The sequence below is a fragment of the Sander lucioperca genome, chromosome 12 (genome assembly GCF_008315115.2).
Source record: "Sander lucioperca isolate FBNREF2018 chromosome 12, SLUC_FBN_1.2, whole genome shotgun sequence".
Taxonomy (NCBI): domain Eukaryota; kingdom Metazoa; phylum Chordata; class Actinopteri; order Perciformes; family Percidae; genus Sander; species Sander lucioperca.
The window spans coordinates 19,509,539-19,528,856 of NC_050184.1; the positions used below are offsets into that span (position 1 = coordinate 19,509,539).

Here is a 19,318-nt window from a genome sequence, read left to right on the forward strand (position 1 = left end):
AATGCTACCTGGACTTGTAACATCTCTGATATGAGTTTTGATCAGGGCCACACGGAATCTGCGGCCGCAGAATTTTCCGCAGAATTTTCTGCAGAATTTTCTGCAGAATTTTCTGCAGAATTTTCTTCTTTATTTTAAACAAATAAAAAAAATAAAAAATCAGAATGTTAACACATTTCCACCCAAGCGAGAAAAAAAAACTGTCCGCTACATCTTGCAGATTTTCATTCAGGATCACCGCTGAAAACTGTGAAAAAAATAATGCAGTTTTAGGTCTGGTCATGATTCTAACAAACGTATAATTTTCATTGTTAACTTTCTGAAAGTATTCAGGGGTTGCCTTTTAAAGCTCGCAGCTTTCTCTCTTTCCATGTGCCATTTTGCGAATCGTTCTCATGAATTACTGCATTAATTGTGTTTTTTCTTTTCAAAAGTAACACACTAAGGTGTCTACCTTAGTGTGTTACTTTTGCATGGAAAAAAAGCTGGTAGTATCTATAAAAAGGATTGCACTTTACCTTGCATGTTCTTCAGGGAGCTTCCTTTGTCGTTGCATATGAAACATCAAGTCCCCGCCGTTAACATATTCAATCACCAGAAATAACCTGGAAACCAGAACAACATGGGAAATCCATCAGTACACCACTGATGTTGTTTAACAGAGGCTCTTTGAGAAATGTTAAGACTGGATTGCAAACCAATCAAGTGGTAGTGTTTCCTCTGTGCCACAGAGCTCCAAAGACATCGAGAAAGTTATTTATTTGTATGTATTAACACATACAAACGTATCCTGTGCATTTAGTTGGCACGTACCTTTTGTTTCATTTAGATGAAAAAATTGCTTCACTGAGCACGGTCAGGTTTAGTGTTTATATTGTTGTGCTAGTTTGACAAGCTGAGAGGAACAACCTACAATTGCTATGTCCACTGTATGCCTATTGGTTCATTGTATGGTATGACTCGTTTATAAATTTGAATAGTTTTTAGACATACTTTTGAGAAGATCACCATATACATCCATTAGAAGTGTTTGGGAGGGGATCTCCACAGATGTCTTGTGTCTGTGGAGCTTTCTAAGTATTTGGACAGAGGGAACCACAATTGTGAACTTGCATGAAATGATTAATGAAGAACAGACCCATCATCAGAAAGTAATAATTCATATTATTGAAAAGTGCTGTCGGGTACTATGAGCTGCCACAGTATAAGTGTCCGCCTTATTATGCTTCTTACCGACTTTCTGTCTGGAAACAGGAGTGGAGGCCTACTAAGAATGGATTGGTGGACGCCTGCTCAAACACATGCTTCTCTGTCTGCACCCAGTCGATATCCTGGAGAGAGGAGGGGAGACAGACGGAGACAGAGATGCCAAGAAGGAAAGAGAATGTATTAACAAGGAATTTGTCTGATCAATAGACTTTCTCTGTGGTTAAACAGACAGAGGGAGATACACCATGCCATAGATAAAAATGTCAAATAGTCAGTCTTGAGAACAATCTTCACACTCAGGATTTCTCTCAGACTGTTTAGTTCCTGTTAAAAGGTCCACCAGTTAGTCATTGACACGAATTAAGGCTCAACATAACCTTTTAAAAATGACACCCAGACAGAACTATACATAATATATATATATATATATATATATATATATATATATATATATATATATATATATATATACATTTTAAGTCTTAAAATTGAAGTTTCTCCAAATGACAAATGGTGCAATTGAATGCACCATTAGTTTAACAAGGTGACATGAATGCACCATGAAGTCCCATCGGGGCCCACATGCTTTACCGTTCAATTGATCGATTACCGATTTAAAATGTAAATTGTGACACCCCTAATATAAGCCAAACCCACATTGTTCAATCCACATTTGTCAAGGCATTTGACAATCCAAATGTTCGGACAAATAACATTGGGACAGTCAAATAGATTTGTTAACTAATCCAGTATTAGAAGCAATATTTTAATCTATCAAGGCTATCAAAAGACACTGAGTAGAGGCACTGATAATGACTGGTTAAAGACATCAACGTGCATGTGGATCCTTCACTTCCTGAAAGGTAGACCACAGGTAGTAAGGGTGCACAACCGAAAAAAAGAAAAAAAGAAAAAAAAAGGCTAACGGAATCATTAAACATCTACAGAGAACCTTGAGCAAGCAGAAGAAGAGATTGTGCCTGTGTCTATGTCAAAGGAAACATTTTCTGAAGGCTATAGTAACACCAAGAATATTTCAAGAATGGATCAATAAAAAGAAAGCGCCATATATACTAGGGGTGGAACGGTACACAGAAGTCACGGTTCGGTTCATACCTCGGTTCAGACATCACGGTTTGGTTCGGTACAATGGAGGGAAAAGCATAACAAAAATGCAGAAGGCAATTTTTTTTTATTGTGCATGTCTCAGGCTGTACCACCTAGTGTCATCCAGTCTCTCCCCTGAGCTAGCTGCAACAGCCTAAAGCGTACAAAGTAAGATGTAAACAGTAAACAATAAGTAGGCTACCCCACATCATCTCCAGACTCCATCTGGAACTTGTAAACAAATAAGACAATCAGCTAGTAGTGTGATATGGGAGACAAGCGCTGCTCTCATATGTGAATGCACAGGGCAGGGGTGTTAAAAGAGCAGCTTCAGTTACACAGCGGAGCTAGCAGCAAACAGCGGAGCTAGCAGCAAACAGTGAAGCTAACGGCGGAGCTAACAGCTAACGGCGGAGCTAAAAGCGGAGCTAACAGCGGAGCAACCAGCGAAGCAAATGGGCCTGGAAGCCATTTGTGGTCGAGGCAAGAAGGGATACAGCTACAGTACATCTGTGTTTGGTTGTATATGTGTCACTGGACCGACTCGACATGTAGGCGGAGCTTGGGAGCTTCAGAGCTAAGGCGGGGCTACAGATTAGGTGTCCCTAAGAAACGCGTATGTAACAGTAGTTCCACATTACATTAATTCATTTGCACGCAAGTTTTATTTATTTTTATACCGTGTATGGTCCGTGTAAATTCATGTACCGAACCGAGACGCCCATACCGTTTCGGTTCAATACGAATACATCTACCGTTTCACCCCTAATATATACATTACAAACTGTCAAAGTTTGTCAAACTACAAAGTGCCTCAGCATGTCAATGGAAATACTGTTCTCAAAATCCCTTTGCTTCGGGAAACAACGACAAACTTTGAGCTAGCAAGCCACACATTGAAAATGGCAAGCTCTGAAAAAAGTTGTAGTTGTGTAAATATGCAAATAGGCTATAATTAGTGATGTATTCATTTATATTAGTGATGCCGATTTTGTACTTAATGTCACGAAAGTGTGTACTTTCATCTTTATTTTATTGTATATATTACTGCAATAATTTGGTGGACTGAGTCAGCTGTGGTTTTAATTTGCTAATACTTCAGTCATAGAGAGCGGTGTGTTTAGCCTGAGGCGGGAATGTTTTATGCTGATTAAAAGTGTCATTAAGTTGATGATGGTTAATGTTTTATGTGATCTACAACAGAATGTGTCTTAATCTTGAGTTCCCAACGGTGTGCTCCAACACCTTATGGTTAATTTATGACATCACAATAGAGACCCTATATTGTGCACTTGATTCCAAATTCCTTCTAGTCAACTCATTATTAGTGGAGAAATTTATAATTATACAGAATGTTATGACAACACATCTCATATTGGTCATTTCAGCTCCTTTAGTTTTCTGTAGGAGCTCTCACAAGCTTCCTTTGATGTCAGGCAATTAGAGTACTAAGAGATGAATTATTAAACTATTTTTTTCATTATTAGAGCCATGAATAAATTCATGTCCAATCACAACATTAGGAAGACTCGGTAGTTTCCTTAAATCCTTCTTACTAGGGCAAAATTGCATCCGTCTTAGAGTCAAATTGGTTTTGTTTTTCAGCTGACCAAAATGGATTTGAACATTGGATTTTAGTATAGTGTTATACAGTGTAATGTGTGGAAAAGAAAATCATATTATAAGTTGATGAAGGAAGTGGAGTCATGAAGCCTCTGTGACATGATTTATGTTGTTCTGGATTAGTTGTGCAGATGTTGGATGACGCAGTAGCTCTGGACTGTGATCCAGTGGTTTGGGTTTTTTCAGGAGTTACAGTATATGTTGAGCAATACCGCCATCTAGTGAGTTTAAACAACACAAACGCTGCAAAGTCAACAGGATGCAGCACTTATCTCTCTCTCTCTCTCAACGTTGTCTTTGATTCTTTTTGTTTTTAAATCCTTTTAACCCTTGTGTTGTCCTCGGGTCAAATTTGATCTGTTTTCAAAGTTTGTTTTTATATCAGAAATATGGGTTTCTTTCAACCAAGTTGCCCAAAAATAACTTGGATGCATGGATGAACATTGTATGGAAACCATACAACATTCTCCGCAGGTAAGATTAATGATTACTTCCATTGGATTTTGGGTGTTTTATTCAATTTCATAGCATTTGAAAAATAAAATGTTAAATGGTTTTAAAACAGTCTCCTGACTAAACTAAACTGTGATTCACTCAACACCCTCTGATCTTAACTATTAGTCAAAATAATTCATAACTTCTGCTTTTTTTAAACTAAAAAATGAGGTAAAATGTCATTTAAATTAGGTTTATTGATTGATTGGTTTTCATGAGTTAAAAACGCGTTGAAAAAAGTGACAAAAATGTTTAAAAAACGCACCAAAAGCATAGCCTGGCTCCGCCCTCCTAGGTACTTACGCTCAATTTTCATTTCCCTTCAGTACTACGTCTGGGTTTGCGGTATATTCTTGGGTTCTCTTAATACATCCATGGAGCACTCTCGTTGGAACGTACGGGGCTTCCCGCCGAACACTGTAACCAGTTCTCTTAATACATCCATGGCCAGACTCTCAGAGTCTGGTAGGACCAGGCTACCAAAAGCATAGAAAAAAGCAGCAAAAACATTTCACTGGTTGACGGGAAGACAACACTAGGGTTAAAGATACAGTGTATGCAAAACACAGTAACTGAACTTGCTTAGTCTTTATATTCCAATAGTGAGCTTGGCAGAGGTGCAGCGGCCTGCAGGATCGTTTTGTAAAGACTGTATGCTTTACAAGAGACACCAGCGATATCAAAGATCACACTACAGTTTTGCTATTTTATTTAACAACTATTTTGTTGTTGCTCTTCTTCAGCTATGCTAACCATCAACTGAATCACGCTCTGTACGTCACACACAGACATGAGACTGATATCCAAATTTTCAAATGAGAAAATCACTGAATTCTGCACTCAAGCAGGCATACGAAGCACTTTGTCAACCAACAAATAAAAAAGTATTCATACAGTATACACTTGCCTTAATAGGTTTCAAAGATTGTGTGATGAGATGTTGAGTAGCTACAGGGTAATTGAATATTTAGCATGCAAATGAATAAAGAGAGCATCTGACATTAAGCTGCTGATATAAAATAAAGCACACAAAGTGGAAATTGAGTGACGTGGCTTCCACTTTCCCTTGTTGTATTTTAGCGGATGACTTACGATTACACACAATGACCACATGCATTCAGTGCATTCCGTATCAAATCCACATCAAATGAAGGCTAGTTGTCAAGACATCTTGTTTTTTCTCATTTAAATGAAGACGAAACCAACTGCTATTCTGACACAACAGCAGAGAAGTAATGCCCCTTTGTTCACTTTGCTATCTACTGTACACTGTTGTTTGGTTTAATAACAAGGGTACCAAACTGTGGACATTCAGACTGTATTGTACAGTATCAACCAACTCTAAGTAACTTGTACGTGTTTATGTACCTGTCCTCCCTGCTCCTGTCTCACATCCTTGACATCCCAGTAGGGCTGGATCCGAAAATTAGACTTTTTTCGGATATTTGTTCTTTGGGTAGGTATTCCATTTTAAATTTTGGGATTTGAATATTCATTATTTGTTTTGTTTTTCCTTTAATACTGTAATAAAGTTGAGACAGAACCAACTTTTGGGGAAACGCAACCCGACGTCACGCTGCTGTGGCCAATCATGTAACCGCCGATCAGACTTGTCAGTGTCAGTGTGAGAGTCCCATACAAGGAAACAGGAAATATCACTGCCTCTATCGCTGCCACAAGAAGCACAAAAAATGGTATTCGGGACAACCCTACATCGCAGTTGTACTAAGTGTCTCATAGGGTTGGGGGAAGATAAGAAATTGGAAATCGTATGTATCATGATTTGTTTACGTTAAGCGATTCTTTTCCCTAGAATCAATATTTTTCATTTATTTTTACTGACCAATGATTCACCTTAATATTTTCTGTTTATACGGTACCGCCGACAGCGACTACATCATATCCGTTTCCAGCAAAACAGACAGAAAGCAGAAAATGCAGAATGTACATGTTACGTTCTTCTTTACAGATTAAGTAAACGTCAGACTGACTGACACAAACAATTAGTTTTTAGAAATGTCTCATGATATATTGTCTCTAGAAGTGTATTATTCAACTTTTTTTTTCAACACTGGTTTTGGTTAAAGAAGGAAAAGAAAATCGCAATACTCATTACTATCGAGCCACAATGCTCCTAGAATCCCAACAAATGAAAATCGCAATACAAATCGAATCAGCACCCATGTATCGTGAAAGAATCGAAATCGGGACAAAAGCATATCGTCCCAGCCCGTCTCACCTCATCGTCATGGACCAACTCCTTCTTCACCACCTTCATGGCGTACACCTGCTTGTTCTTCTTTAGCCGAACCAGCAGCACCTTGGCGTAGCTGCCGCGCCCGATCACTCGGATCAGGTCAAAGTCCCCCAGGCCCAGAGCCAGGTCCTGGGACAGCTTAATGCCGTCGATGCCATCCACTACTGCTTTAATGTCCTGGAAGGGGTCAGTGGATCGATACATTCACAACACATATGTAGGCTAGAGTTTAATGATCAAGTAGCAATGCTTACCAAATTATTATTTACTATAATTAAGAACATTTGTTTTCCTTTTCCCAAATATGTAATATGTGTATTGTATTAAAAAAGCTGTGACTGCAGTCATAAGAAAGGAACCTATTTGACAAACTATAGGAGCAAAAGATATGAAACTCTGAATCTCTTTTACATGAATGACAAAGTATAAATATGTAGGTTAGCGTTTTCGTATGAATGTCTTTATGTTTATGTTTTAGGTAGAAGAACTATCAAGTAGCAATGCTGTCCAAATTATTACTTATTATTAATTAAGAAAAAAAGTATTTGTTTCCTTTTCCCAAATATGTAATATGTGTATTGTATTAAAAATAAAAGACATTATTACAGCTTGTGACTGCAGTCAAAAGAAAGGAACTTATTTTACAAACTATAAGAGCAAAAAATATGAAATCTGTTTTAAATGAATGACAAAGTATAAATATGTGGGTTAGCGTTTTAGTTTGAATGTTTTTATGTTTGTTATGTTTTTGGTAGAAGAATTATCAAGTAGCAATGCTTTCCAAATTATTACTTATTATTAATTAATAAATAAATAAATACATATGTAATATGTGTATTGTATTAAAGAAATACATTATTACAGTATGTGACTTCAGTCGAGCAAAACAAATTAAACTGCTAATCTCTTTTAAATGAATGTCAAAGTGAATCCTGTAGCGATTCAGATCCATTCTCACCTCTGTCTCTGCGTCTTCTGTTTTATCCAAGGAACAGTTGTGTGGTAAAAAAGGTACTGCAAACGACAGACACAGAGAAAGCCACTGAATTAGGACCATTGGGAGACATTCATAAATGTGACAGAATCGAATCAGCACTGATAGGTTTAACGTGTTGCTCCTTTCTTTGGCCAGTAGAGGGAGGCAGAGGACACAGAATCAAGTCCAGCTGTCAACGGGGAATAGCAAACTAGGTCAATCCACAGATGTCATATCAGGGATCCCCACACAGACCCCCACATCAGCCCAGGCTCCTTTTAATAGGATTTAGGACTGTTGTTTAATGGGATCCCATCAGAGAATGGTGGTAATGTGGTTAGATAACAGTTGAGAGTTACATAAGTGAAGATAGTGAATGTGAAGGTGAAGCTACCAAGGTCTAAAGTATCCATTCATTACATCATGTGTGTCAGCTGTACTTTACATGTAATATACAGTACAAATAGTGTCCTTTGGAAACAACGAGGACATATTTTACTGTCATACCCCTTTGTAGATAAATGTACAGCTCTTTATTGTTGCTAATTTAAACTCACGGGAGTTGTGTTACGTTACATGTCATTTAGCGGACGCTTTTATCCAAAGCGACTTCCAATTAAGTGCTTTCAGCCTTGAAATTACAAACTCCAGACAACAAGTAGTAAGTGCAAGTACATTAGCTTCAAATAAGCCAAAGAGCCATATGAAAGTGTAGCTGTAAAAATATCCAAGGTGCAGTCGGAAGAGATATGTTTTTAGCCTTCGGTGGAAGATGCGTAGGCTTTCGGCCGTCCTGATTTCAATGGGGAGCTCATTTCACCATGGGGAGTTCATTTCACCATGGGAAGCTCATTTCACCATGGGGAGCTCATTTCACCATGTTAACTCATGTATGTTGTTTGTATGTATTTTTGAAGCTGTTGCTGTCATTTGGGTTCCGCTGCCACACGACTTGAAATGTGAGGAGCAGGTTTTGGATTTGACAACGTTTACATGACAGAAAGCTAATAAAAAATGCACGCCAAGTCAGGGCTCAGTTTCACAAAGAGATCTTAGAGAGAGAATATAGAGACCTGCCTGACTGACCTAAACGACTGACCTAAACGTTTAGACACCCCACCCATGGTAACAATCAGTGAGACAAAAAAGAAATAACAAAAAAACATGACTCATAATTTGTGGTTGTTAACAACAAAGTAATGAGAAGGGAAAGAGTCTTTAGAAAGCGCAGTAACCTGTTGGAAATATACAACAGCGAAAAACTATCCTGAGCCCGACTGACTGAGTTAGCAGAAGTACTAAGTGCTAGTGACAGCTGAGTGACAACTGATTGATTAGTCAATTATGTGTTCAAGCTCTAGTCTGAAGATGTAAGGCAAATATTGAGCGTGTGTAGTATGTACCTTCGACATAACAAAACGCTGGAGCCAATAACACGGCAGCATTCTACTTGTTTAAAGTGCCCATATTATGAAAAAATCACTTTTTCTGGGATCATGCTGTTTTGAATGAGATACAGTTTCTGAATGTCTTCTGCCTTCAGTCTCCGGGTGAGCTGTTCAAAATCTGCACGGCTTTCTACGTCACTAGCCGAAACGAGCTGGCTAACCACAACCGTTAGCATGCTAGCGCTAGCATGCTACCTCGTTCTCAATGGCAAAGCACTGCTACAACACACACAAATTCACCATAATCTACAAAAGAACTACTTACATGTGCACCCTTGTTTAGAAGAAATCTCCCAGCTAATCCTGCCTTGTAACTGACCGAAGTTGGAGAAACAGCCTTTCTTTTACTGTCTATGGAGCTCGCTGACATGATCTATGATCTGAGCTACTGCGCATGTGCGAGTGCAAACAAAGTACTCTGTAGCTAAAACAGAGACCTGAACACAAGGTGAAAAGAGGAGCTGCAACAGTGAGAGAGAGCTGTGCCGTACAACAAAAATATGGTGTTTTTTGAAAATTAAACCATGTAAACCTATTCTGGTACAACCTTAAAATACAATTATGAACCTGAAAATTAGCATAATATGGGAGCTTTAAAAAGAAGAAGAAGACTGTCTTACTTCCGTCGGTGTCCTCTGTGTCATCTGGTGGAAGGTCCACTTCTTCATTCTTGGCATCTGAAGGGGGCTCCTGTGATGGCATGACTGGATCCTGAACAAAGAGATTAAAAACTTCAACTAAATCTCTCGCGACACATCCCCCCAAAAATCCACTCAAATATCCACTCATGGTTTTACACTCCCGGTCGAGTGTACGATGAATCATGTTTGTAAGGAAAAGTCTGTGTTTGCTAGTGTCCAGAGTCGCTGCTGCTCCCAGACTCTAATGATAATGTGGAGGTTTCACAGGGGGGGTGGGGGGGGGTCATCTGATACTGAAGATGTCGAGTTGATGCTTTGATCAGTGGTGGAATGCAACTAAGTACATTTACTTGTACTGTACTTAAGTACAAACTTCAGGTACTTTACTTGAGTCTTTTCTTTTCATGCCACTTTCTACTTCTACTCCGCTACATTTCAGAGAGAAATATTGTACTTTTTATTCCACTACATTCATCTGACAGCTTTAGTTACTAGTTAATTCACGAATTAAGATTTTTGCACCCAAAACACACATAGTTTAAAAAATATGATGTTTTATTATAAATTAAACTACCCAGCAATATACAGGCCTACAAGTCCAGCTGAAATGATTAGCAAATGTATCACTTAGTTGATTGACAGAACTGTTTGGATCGTTTCCAGTTTCTAAAATGTGAGGATTTTTCTGCATTGAGCACTTTTCCTTAAGACTTTAAGTACATTTTCCTGATGATACTTACATACTTTGACTTAAGTAACATTTTCAATGCAGGACTTTTACTTGTAACAGAGTATTTTTTACAATGTGGTGTTAATACTTTACTTAAGTAAAGGATCTGAATACTTCTTCCACTGCTGGCTGTGATCAAAGTAAGCTAAGTACCAGAGCTACATTGATTTGAGTTTGGATTTGTGATCTTTGTGCTTGGTCAGATGCTTGCTTTGTGGTCGAATGGATTGATTACATGGAGCACACCGGTTAGCTGTCACTAAACTTGTTGCATCGTTTCAAAAGAATGTGAGGAGGAGCTGCAGAAAGACAAACAGGAAGTGTACCAATAGCTTTATCTGTGTTGTGCTCGAATGCATTGATCTCTCGTCAATATGTCTGTGCTACTACGGCAGCACCATACATTTCTTACACATTCATTCAAACAAATGAATGCTGACAGTGACAGGGAGATGGGGATCACAGGGCTACTGAGGACAAGTATTTAAGTGCTAACTATTTTTCTGTCCAAAATAAAACAGAAAAACACTTCAACCCAAAAGTAAGGTTGGGTATCGTTTGGATTTTTACTATTCGATGCCGAACTGGTACTTTTAAAACGATTCTGATTCCTAAACCGATTCTTGAAAAACTGAAAAATGACATCAAAGATGTAATATGTTTACTAGTGATGACGTGGAGTGAATGGTTAATATGCTTTTACGTCCGTTTTGGTGAGCCCAGAGGGAAAATATGGCATTTTAAAAGTAGCCTACATTTACGGCACCTAGCTAATGGTAGACTACAGAGAAAGTGTGATATTTTTACGTCCGTTTCGGAGCGACAGAGGATAAATATTGCAGTCGACACATTAAGTGGAACCGAAATGAGGAACCAAAATTTGCGTTCTAATCCGGTCCGATTCCTACCGGTTGTGTAGGAACTGGTTCCATAGTGGAACCGAGTTATGGTACCCAACCCTATCCAAAAGTACAGAGGGCAACCCACAGCACAGCGTATGAACGTAATTAATGTTCCTTGCACAGAAGATGATTTCAAACGGTCAGCCTGGCATTTAAAGAGTAAGATCAGAGCTGTGATTCTATTTCTACTGATGAAAAGAAGCTTCCCACTGTGAGTCACCATGGAGATGATCATTCATGCTTTTATTTCTTCACGGTTAGATTACTGTAATTCTCTTTTTACTTGTTTTAATAAATTTTCTCTGAGCCGTCTTCAATTGGTGCAAAATGCAGCAGCCAGGCTTTTAACAGGAACAAACAGAAGGGCACACATTACACCAATTTTGTTTACTCTCCACTGGCTTCCAGTAAAATACAGAATTGATTATAAAATTTTAGTTTTAACTTTTAGAGCACTAAATGGACAGACGCCGAAATATATCGCTGATTTGTTGACCCCTTACTCCTCTTTCCGCACGCTTCGTTCCTCAGGTCAAAATCTCCTCATGGTCCCAAAAATCCGCCTTAAAACTCGGGGAGACCGCTCCTTTCAGGCAGTTGCTCCCAGATTGTGGAACGCCCTCCCCCTGTCGCTGCGTGTGGCCGATTCTATTGTTTCTTTTACAAAACAGCTGAAGACACTCCTATTCAGACAAGCTTTCACTTGACTGAACTATCATTGTTTTTATGTTTGTATGATTGTAAATTGTTAAACTTGCTGCATGTAAAGCACTTTGTGACTTTGTCAGTCTTGCTAGTTTAAGACCGACGCAGTTGTCAATTTCCCGTCCAGCGCCCGCGTCATTTAAATAGCAAATGCACTTGCGCCCATCTTTGCGCCCATGGGCGTGCTGGTCTTACAGGGAGGTGTGTTCAGGTGAATTCTTGGCGTATTGTTATCTTGAGGCAGCGGGAAATGATCGCGCCAGTGACCAACAAAAACCTGGTCTAAAGTCAATAACGCAGCATTTCATTGTTATTTTAACAGTGAATTAGTAAAATGCGCCTAGGCTCGCTTCACGCCGTGCGCTTAGATTGTTAAAATAGGGCCCATAGATGAAAATGTACTTAAAGTATAAAAAGTAAAAGTACTCAATGCAGAAACATCCTCACATTTTAGAACTTGGAAACGATCCAAACTGTTCTGTTAATCAAGTAAGTGTTTAATGGTCTAATCATTCCAGATGGACTTGTAGGCCTGTATATTGTTGGGTAGTTTCATTTATAATAAAACATAGTATTTTATAAACTACGTGCGTATTTGTAATTTGTAAAGTAACTAGTAACTAAAGCTGTCACAGCTTGACAAGTACAAGTACCTCAACATTTGTACTTAAGTACAGTACCTGAGTAAAAATACTTTGTTACATTCCACCATTGACAATAAGTATACAAGATGTGTAGAACGTGTGCTATTGTCACATAATACTGTTCCAGGGAGGGACTGTAATCTGCATCATTCATGTCGACACACGTAAGCGTGATTTCAGATTGTGCTGAGAGACTGCGTTGCTGTCGGATATGACAGGCTGGTAGGTAGATGGAAACTTTGTACTATTTTCCGTCACAAAGTAACAAAAAACATCTCCCTTTGACACAGCTCAACAACAAACATACTGTAAAAAAAAAAATATGTATGTACAAATACCTGTACAGTTTGTGAATACTCACCATAAGCCTTTGGCAGGTCTGAGGGATGAGTCTGTGACAGCGCTTATGGACCAGCAGTTTGCAGTTGATACACTTGTAGCCCTGCCTGCCCAGCCCCCATATCCTTTCACTACAGTGGCCACAGTAGGCTTTCTGTAAGACACACACAGGACAGGACACACTCACAGGTTAGTCTTTAACTCACACACTTACCGATACAATCACTAAAAAAATCACAGGCTTAATGCAATAATGGACTCTGTGCAATAATGACTCTGTGCAATACCTTTGTGTATATATACATATAAGTATTTATTTATATAATTTGTAATGTGTATTGTTTAGGGTATTTATTTATAGCATGGGTAATAATGTGTATGTGATCATGGGCGTGAGTGAGGTGTGTGGGTGTGAGTGTGCATATGTTTTTTTACATGTTATCTTGTATTTTCTAGCGCAAACTTAATTGCTCCAAAAAAAGTTTTGTCGTGTAAATATATGCAATATAAAATAAAAAATAAATAAAGGATTATCAAACTTTTTGTAACTGAGTTTTCATCAAGGATTTATGAATACACTAACCACTCACAAATATGCGAATGTGATAGGCGGTCATGACAGGCGACAGGGGAACCCTTTTCCAGCTGAGGTCAAACATCAGATTTATTGCACATTTGTACTTGCATTATTGTATTGTTTAACGCAGGTCTATTTTTGTTCCGAACACCGCTGAGTCAAATATCTGTCTCTTTAGCTGCTACATGATCCATTATGTTCACCAGCTAGTTGCTGCCTGTGTCTGTCTGCTGTTTGCTGCTGAGCAGGTAGTGCACAGTGGCTTTATCAGAGCTTTTTCCACTGAATATACATGTAGCTGCCTTTGCTGTAATTAGTGCAGCTTTAAACGAAAAAAAAGGTTAAAGGCCCTGACACACCAACCCGACGGCTGACCGTCGGCAGAAAAGGCAGTCAGACTGATCAGTCGGCTCCCCGAGGTCCAAAAAGTGCCTCGGAACACACCAAAGCGACGCCGACTTGAGCATACGTTCTGTGACGAACGCATCACGTGGGTCTGGCTTCTCCAGCTGACCGATAATGGCGGCTTCTTCGAAATACGATTTTAAAACAATAGTTCACTGAAACGTGTTTCTGAAAACATTTTAAGCGGGAAATAGGCCACGCAGTTGCTGAATCTGTCTTCATTTCAGATCGACAAAGGTCAGTTTAAAAGATTTTCGTCAGATTTTGAGAGGTGTTCGTTACTCATCCCGCTCGCCATTTCCGGGTTAGCACTCCACCAATCAGGTTGGTCATGAGTCCGACTGCCCGCCCTCCGACCCAGCAAGTCAGGTCGGCCCAAATGAAGGCCGACGGCCCCTCCGACGGACGACGGCACGGAACACACCAAAACAGACTCGAGTCACCGACCTCGCCAGACTGTCCAACGGCCGATTATCGGGTTGGTGTGTCAGGGCCTTAAAACGCGTCTTTATTCCACATTTATTTAATTTAGTTTAGTTATCTACATTCTCTGGAGTCAACCTCAATTTTCACATAATACCCAGTACCTTTGACACATTATATATGTATTGCATTTATGTTTTTCATAATGTTTCTTTCTTTTTAGATTTTAGATTAATAGGGTATCTGTAGACCCAGGGTGTCTGTGAATGTATCAATGAATTCACACATTTTTGAGTAATAAATGATACAGATTAGTAGTACCACATATAAATTAAATTCCAAAAACCCATATTGGTAAAGCTGTATGTGTGTGCATTATGTTTATAATAATTTCTTGAAGGTGTCCATGAAAGAAGTATGTGATCTGGTAAATCTTTGTGAAAATAGCGACAAAGTGGTGGATTTCTTTCATTCTCTGATAAAAAAAAAATTGCTCCCCTTAAACCCAAGCAAAAATGAGTTCCTCATCCATTTGTTATTGGAAACTATTAATTATTGAAAATGATGTTGTACATATGTTAAATTGTTTGTCTGTAGACACATTTTTACATTTCAGCATGTTCAGCTGACCGGTTGTGCACTGACAAAAAGACTTTATCACACTCACACCAGCTTATCTTTTAATTTGAGTCATCCATTGGAAGTGTACCTATTGCCTATAATTATTTCAAAGTGAAATGGTTCTTTCCAGGAAATATACAGACCTGTAAAATAAAGCATTTACAAACACATCTTTCAATTCTGCTGTAGAGGTCTTTAAACATGTAGTGTTAGTTTCATACCATGGTTGAGTCCGTATGGATTGTGTCATTGAGTCAAGTAAACTATACAAGCTACAACAAACTGAAAATACAGTATATGTTTACATTACAGTTTTCTGACTTGTTTGTACTGCCCAAGCTCTATCCAGGGGTTTTCCTGCATAGAGGAATTTTTGGCTCGCTCCACTGAGGTTTTACCCAGCCCCAAAGGAAAATCACCAGCACCAAAATGATAAGAACTGAGAGTAAAAATAGCAATTCAAATCCTCTCTAAATGTGTTTAAGAGCAATTTACCAAACAGCCTGAATAACTAATTAACTTGAATTTGACAGCTAATCTCAGTTTTTTTAATCTTTTAATCTCAGCTTTATTTAAATATTAATGTAATTTTTTATTTAAGCGGCCGAAATGGGTTTCCTCAGGAGGGTGGCTGGCGTCTCCCTTAGAGATAGGGTGAGAAGCTCAGTCATCCGTGAGGAGCTCGGAGTAGAGCCACTGCTCCTTCGCGTCGAAAGGAGCCAGTTGAGGTGGTTCGGGCATTTGGTAAGGATGCCCCCTGGGCGCCTCCCTAGGGAGGTGTTCCAGGCATGTCCAGCTGGGAGGAGGCCTCGGGGAAGACCCAGGACTAGGTGGAGGGATTATATCTCCAACCTGGCCTGGGAACGCCTCAGGATCCCCCAGTCGGAGCTGGTTGATGTGGCTCGGGAAAGGGAAGTTTGGGGTCCCCTGCTGGAGCTGCTACCCCCGCGACCCGTTACCGGATAAGCGGAAGAAGATGGATGGATGGATGTAATTTTTTAACCAGTTTTATTACAACTAGGGTTTCATTTACTCAAGCATAATACACATTTTTTAGCCTGGATGCCAGCCGAACTTAGCCCCGCCCACATTTGAGGTCGGGAAGTTCGGTCCGGACTTGATCCGTTGTGCAGCAACTATGCTCGAGCCAGAGCTGTTCGGACCAATCAAATGGTCAGGGCGGGCTTCATACGATGATGCACAGATGATCAACAGTAACTGAAACTGCCGCCTCTGCCTTTGCTCTGTCGAAGCCTGCCTTTGACTTGCAGCTTCTGTGACGTCTGTCTCCGTTGCTCTGATTGGTTGTAGATCTGAGTATGATGACGTCAGGCTATATATTTTTGTTTATTTTTTCAAATTGTAAAAAAGGTTACACAGACTCATTGCCCCCGCTCAAAAAAACCCTGCTATGCTCTATAAACTATTATTCTGTATACAGTATATATTATTACGCCTGGTCACAGATGTCTACTGTAAAGCTGTAAACAGACTTAGGTTCACTCTCTGTTACATAACAAAGACTCTAGAGTGTTTGTTCTTTGACTGGTTCTTTCTTTGTGGTTGATTTTAGCTTGTCTCGTAACGTTGCTATATTAGTACCAAAGGGTGGACAAAGTCCCTTGGACATCAATACATCTGTCACCCAAATGTCTCACTGGAGACTAAACACATGCAGTGCGTGTGCTTTGTTGTATCGACAACATTCATTCACAGGGTGTGTGTGTGTGTGTGTGTGTGTGTGTGTGTGTGTGTGTGTGTGTTTGTGCTGACAGTGTAAAGAACAAAGAGTCCCAGTCAGTGCTCTGTTGCCATGGAAATGCTTCAGCAAGTCTTCAAAGGCTTCCTTCAGTATCTCTAGTCTAACTTTACATAGAGGTTAAGGCGTACATTTATAAATTAATCACACGCTTTTGTCCTGTTCCTTTTCCACACACAACCGGAGAGTAATCAGTCACTGCGTCAGGCTTTGGACAGGCTAGAAAACACCAGCACTGGTTTGCACCAGTTCTGCGTTAAGTTCAAATGTAGACTACTTTGAACGTGAGTTCTAACTTAGGTCGAACACTTTGAGGGTTGCACCAGCTGAGATAGTTTTAATGTAGACTTAAGTTACAACTTAAATTGTACACCTTGCCCTCAGTAGGTGCAAAGTCCTCCATAAACGCGTTCTCCGGGATAGATTACACCCCATGTATGATGATGTTGATTTGTATTGGAGGTACAGAGGATTACTGACGTCACGTAAGTCATCCTTTCGGGACCTTTTATATCTGCACAATATTTCATGCTAATCCCTCCAACAAACTCTGGACCAAAGTGGTGGACTAACCAACCAACCAACCAACCAACCAACCAATCAATCAATCAATCAATCAACCAACCAATCAACTAACCAACCAACTCAGAATGATAATGTAAAATTGATGAGATGTAGGTTGAAAACAGTCAACTTAGTTAACCAACAATGTACGTTTTTGTTTCTTTAGTTAACTACTCAACTAGCCATAATGTCAATGATAACTTGTTAATACTATACACTGATATCTTCTACTAGATACTATCTGTTGGTTGCTGTTACACAGCTAGATACAATTATACATGTACTGCTACTTTCAGAAAATAACCAACTTTAATGAGCTCTTTGAGGACAGCCAAGTTGTACATTTGTTGCATCACCACAAAGATTTTTTTTTATACTTAAAAGGCTAAACTGTGTGTTGAAACTTCAGCTCTTATTAATAACGCAGGTTTAAAGTCCAGACAACGAAATCACACTGTTTTCTAGCTTATTTAAAGCCTATTATTCCGTAGGAGGAGACCAGGAAGCACCGGGTGTTCTGAGTTACTGGGAGACAGTTTACTTAACATGCATCCAAACTCTTGGGGAAATCTTGCTTGCTTACAGTGAAAGAATGCAGAGCTTGAACAGCTTGAGTGAATAAAACACTGAAGTTGTTGTTTACATCCATGTCTGCCCAGACTCCAATAATAAATGTGAAAAATTCAAGAAATTTAATAAAATTGATTGTTTATTGTCATAGTAGCATATTAATTCTTGAGGTATTAACAAAAAACGTGTTTTGTGAGGTCAAAGTCCTTGGCCTTTGACCACCAAAATCTAATCAGTTCATCCTTTAGTCGAAGTGGACGTCTGTGCCAAAATTGCCCTCAAGGCGTTCCTGAGATATCCTGCCACAGCTGTCGCCTGGGTGGAGGCGTAAAAATGATGATAGGCCATCAGGAATTGTTGTACTATTTGAAGTATATTCTAATAAATACTGAAACTTCAGTTGGGGAAGGTAACTCCCGTTTCCACAGAAAAAAAGGAAATTTACCAGGAACAACTTAAAGCCCGAGGAAAACCTTCAACTGTACAAGAAACATGAACAGTGGAAGTACAATTCAATTGATGCACTGGCTGGCCTTGCCTCAGAGTGAGTTACGTCAGTGACGTCTTTGGCCTAGCTGGACATCTGCCCGCTGCTCAGTGCTGCAAGAGATGCAAATGTAATCCCAGAGTCTGCTCCACTCTGGGATTACATTAACATTAACTCCAGGATTTATATTCATACTGCATATTCTTATTCATAAGATCTACATATTCATATCAAGAGTTGTCTACAAGACATGACATGTAATGCAGCAAAAGTCCAGTCTGACCAGTGCCGATTTTGCTACAAAAAAAACTTCACCACATTTTTAAAGACATAAAACAATACGAGCAGTCCCTTAAAAAGGATAAACAGAAATAACATAATCAAGTCATTATATTTTGGGGCAAAGTGTCAAACGTTACTACACAGCAGCCACCAGACTGAAACTAGCACAGATAAGGAGTGCATCCTGCTTTTACATGTGTTTGCCATCGGAAAGCACTGATTGTGGAGGTCCAGAGTCCTGCTGCTGCCTGCAGCTTGGAAATAAAGGGGATGAGTAGATGAGAAAAGCTTTTATCGATTGACAGTCCTCCCTTCAGCCCAGCAGACAGCATTACACATCATATGGGTGCCTGGAAACTGAGTGGCCTAATATGCTGGGAAATGATTTGCTGTCTGATTTACCTCTGACAAGGAAAACTCATCAGAACAAACTGACCAACTGCAATCAATGTGTGCGGTGAAATCAGGCCATTACAGCAGCAGAGGAGAACTGGATGACAGAACAGAAATATCAACCATATTTATTTCCATCACAACCCAATGCAGCTTCCATA

The 19,318-nt window shown here is 39.5% G+C and overlaps 1 protein-coding gene across 6 annotated transcripts in view; it reads right to left on the reverse strand.

The window, feature by feature from the left end:
* The window catches only part of prkcz (protein kinase C, zeta), a 128,194-nt gene that overhangs the window by 43,956 nt on the left and 64,920 nt on the right, over positions 1–19,318 (reverse strand). For all 6 annotated transcript variants that reach the window (XR_004898942.1, XM_031310881.2, XM_036007901.1 and 3 more), the window contains 6 exons: positions 13,099–13,230; positions 9,736–9,826; positions 7,650–7,705; positions 6,674–6,868; positions 1,234–1,331; positions 519–605 (listed from right to left, as the gene is read on the reverse strand). Coding sequence is in view for 5 of the 6 variants with exons in the window: in XM_031310881.2 (XP_031166741.1) it covers positions 519–605; positions 1,234–1,331; positions 6,674–6,868; positions 7,650–7,705; positions 9,736–9,826; positions 13,099–13,230 (659 nt within the window). In the remaining variant the exon portion in view is untranslated. The remainder of the gene's footprint in view (positions 1–518; positions 606–1,233; positions 1,332–6,673; positions 6,869–7,649; positions 7,706–9,735; positions 9,827–13,098; positions 13,231–19,318) is intronic.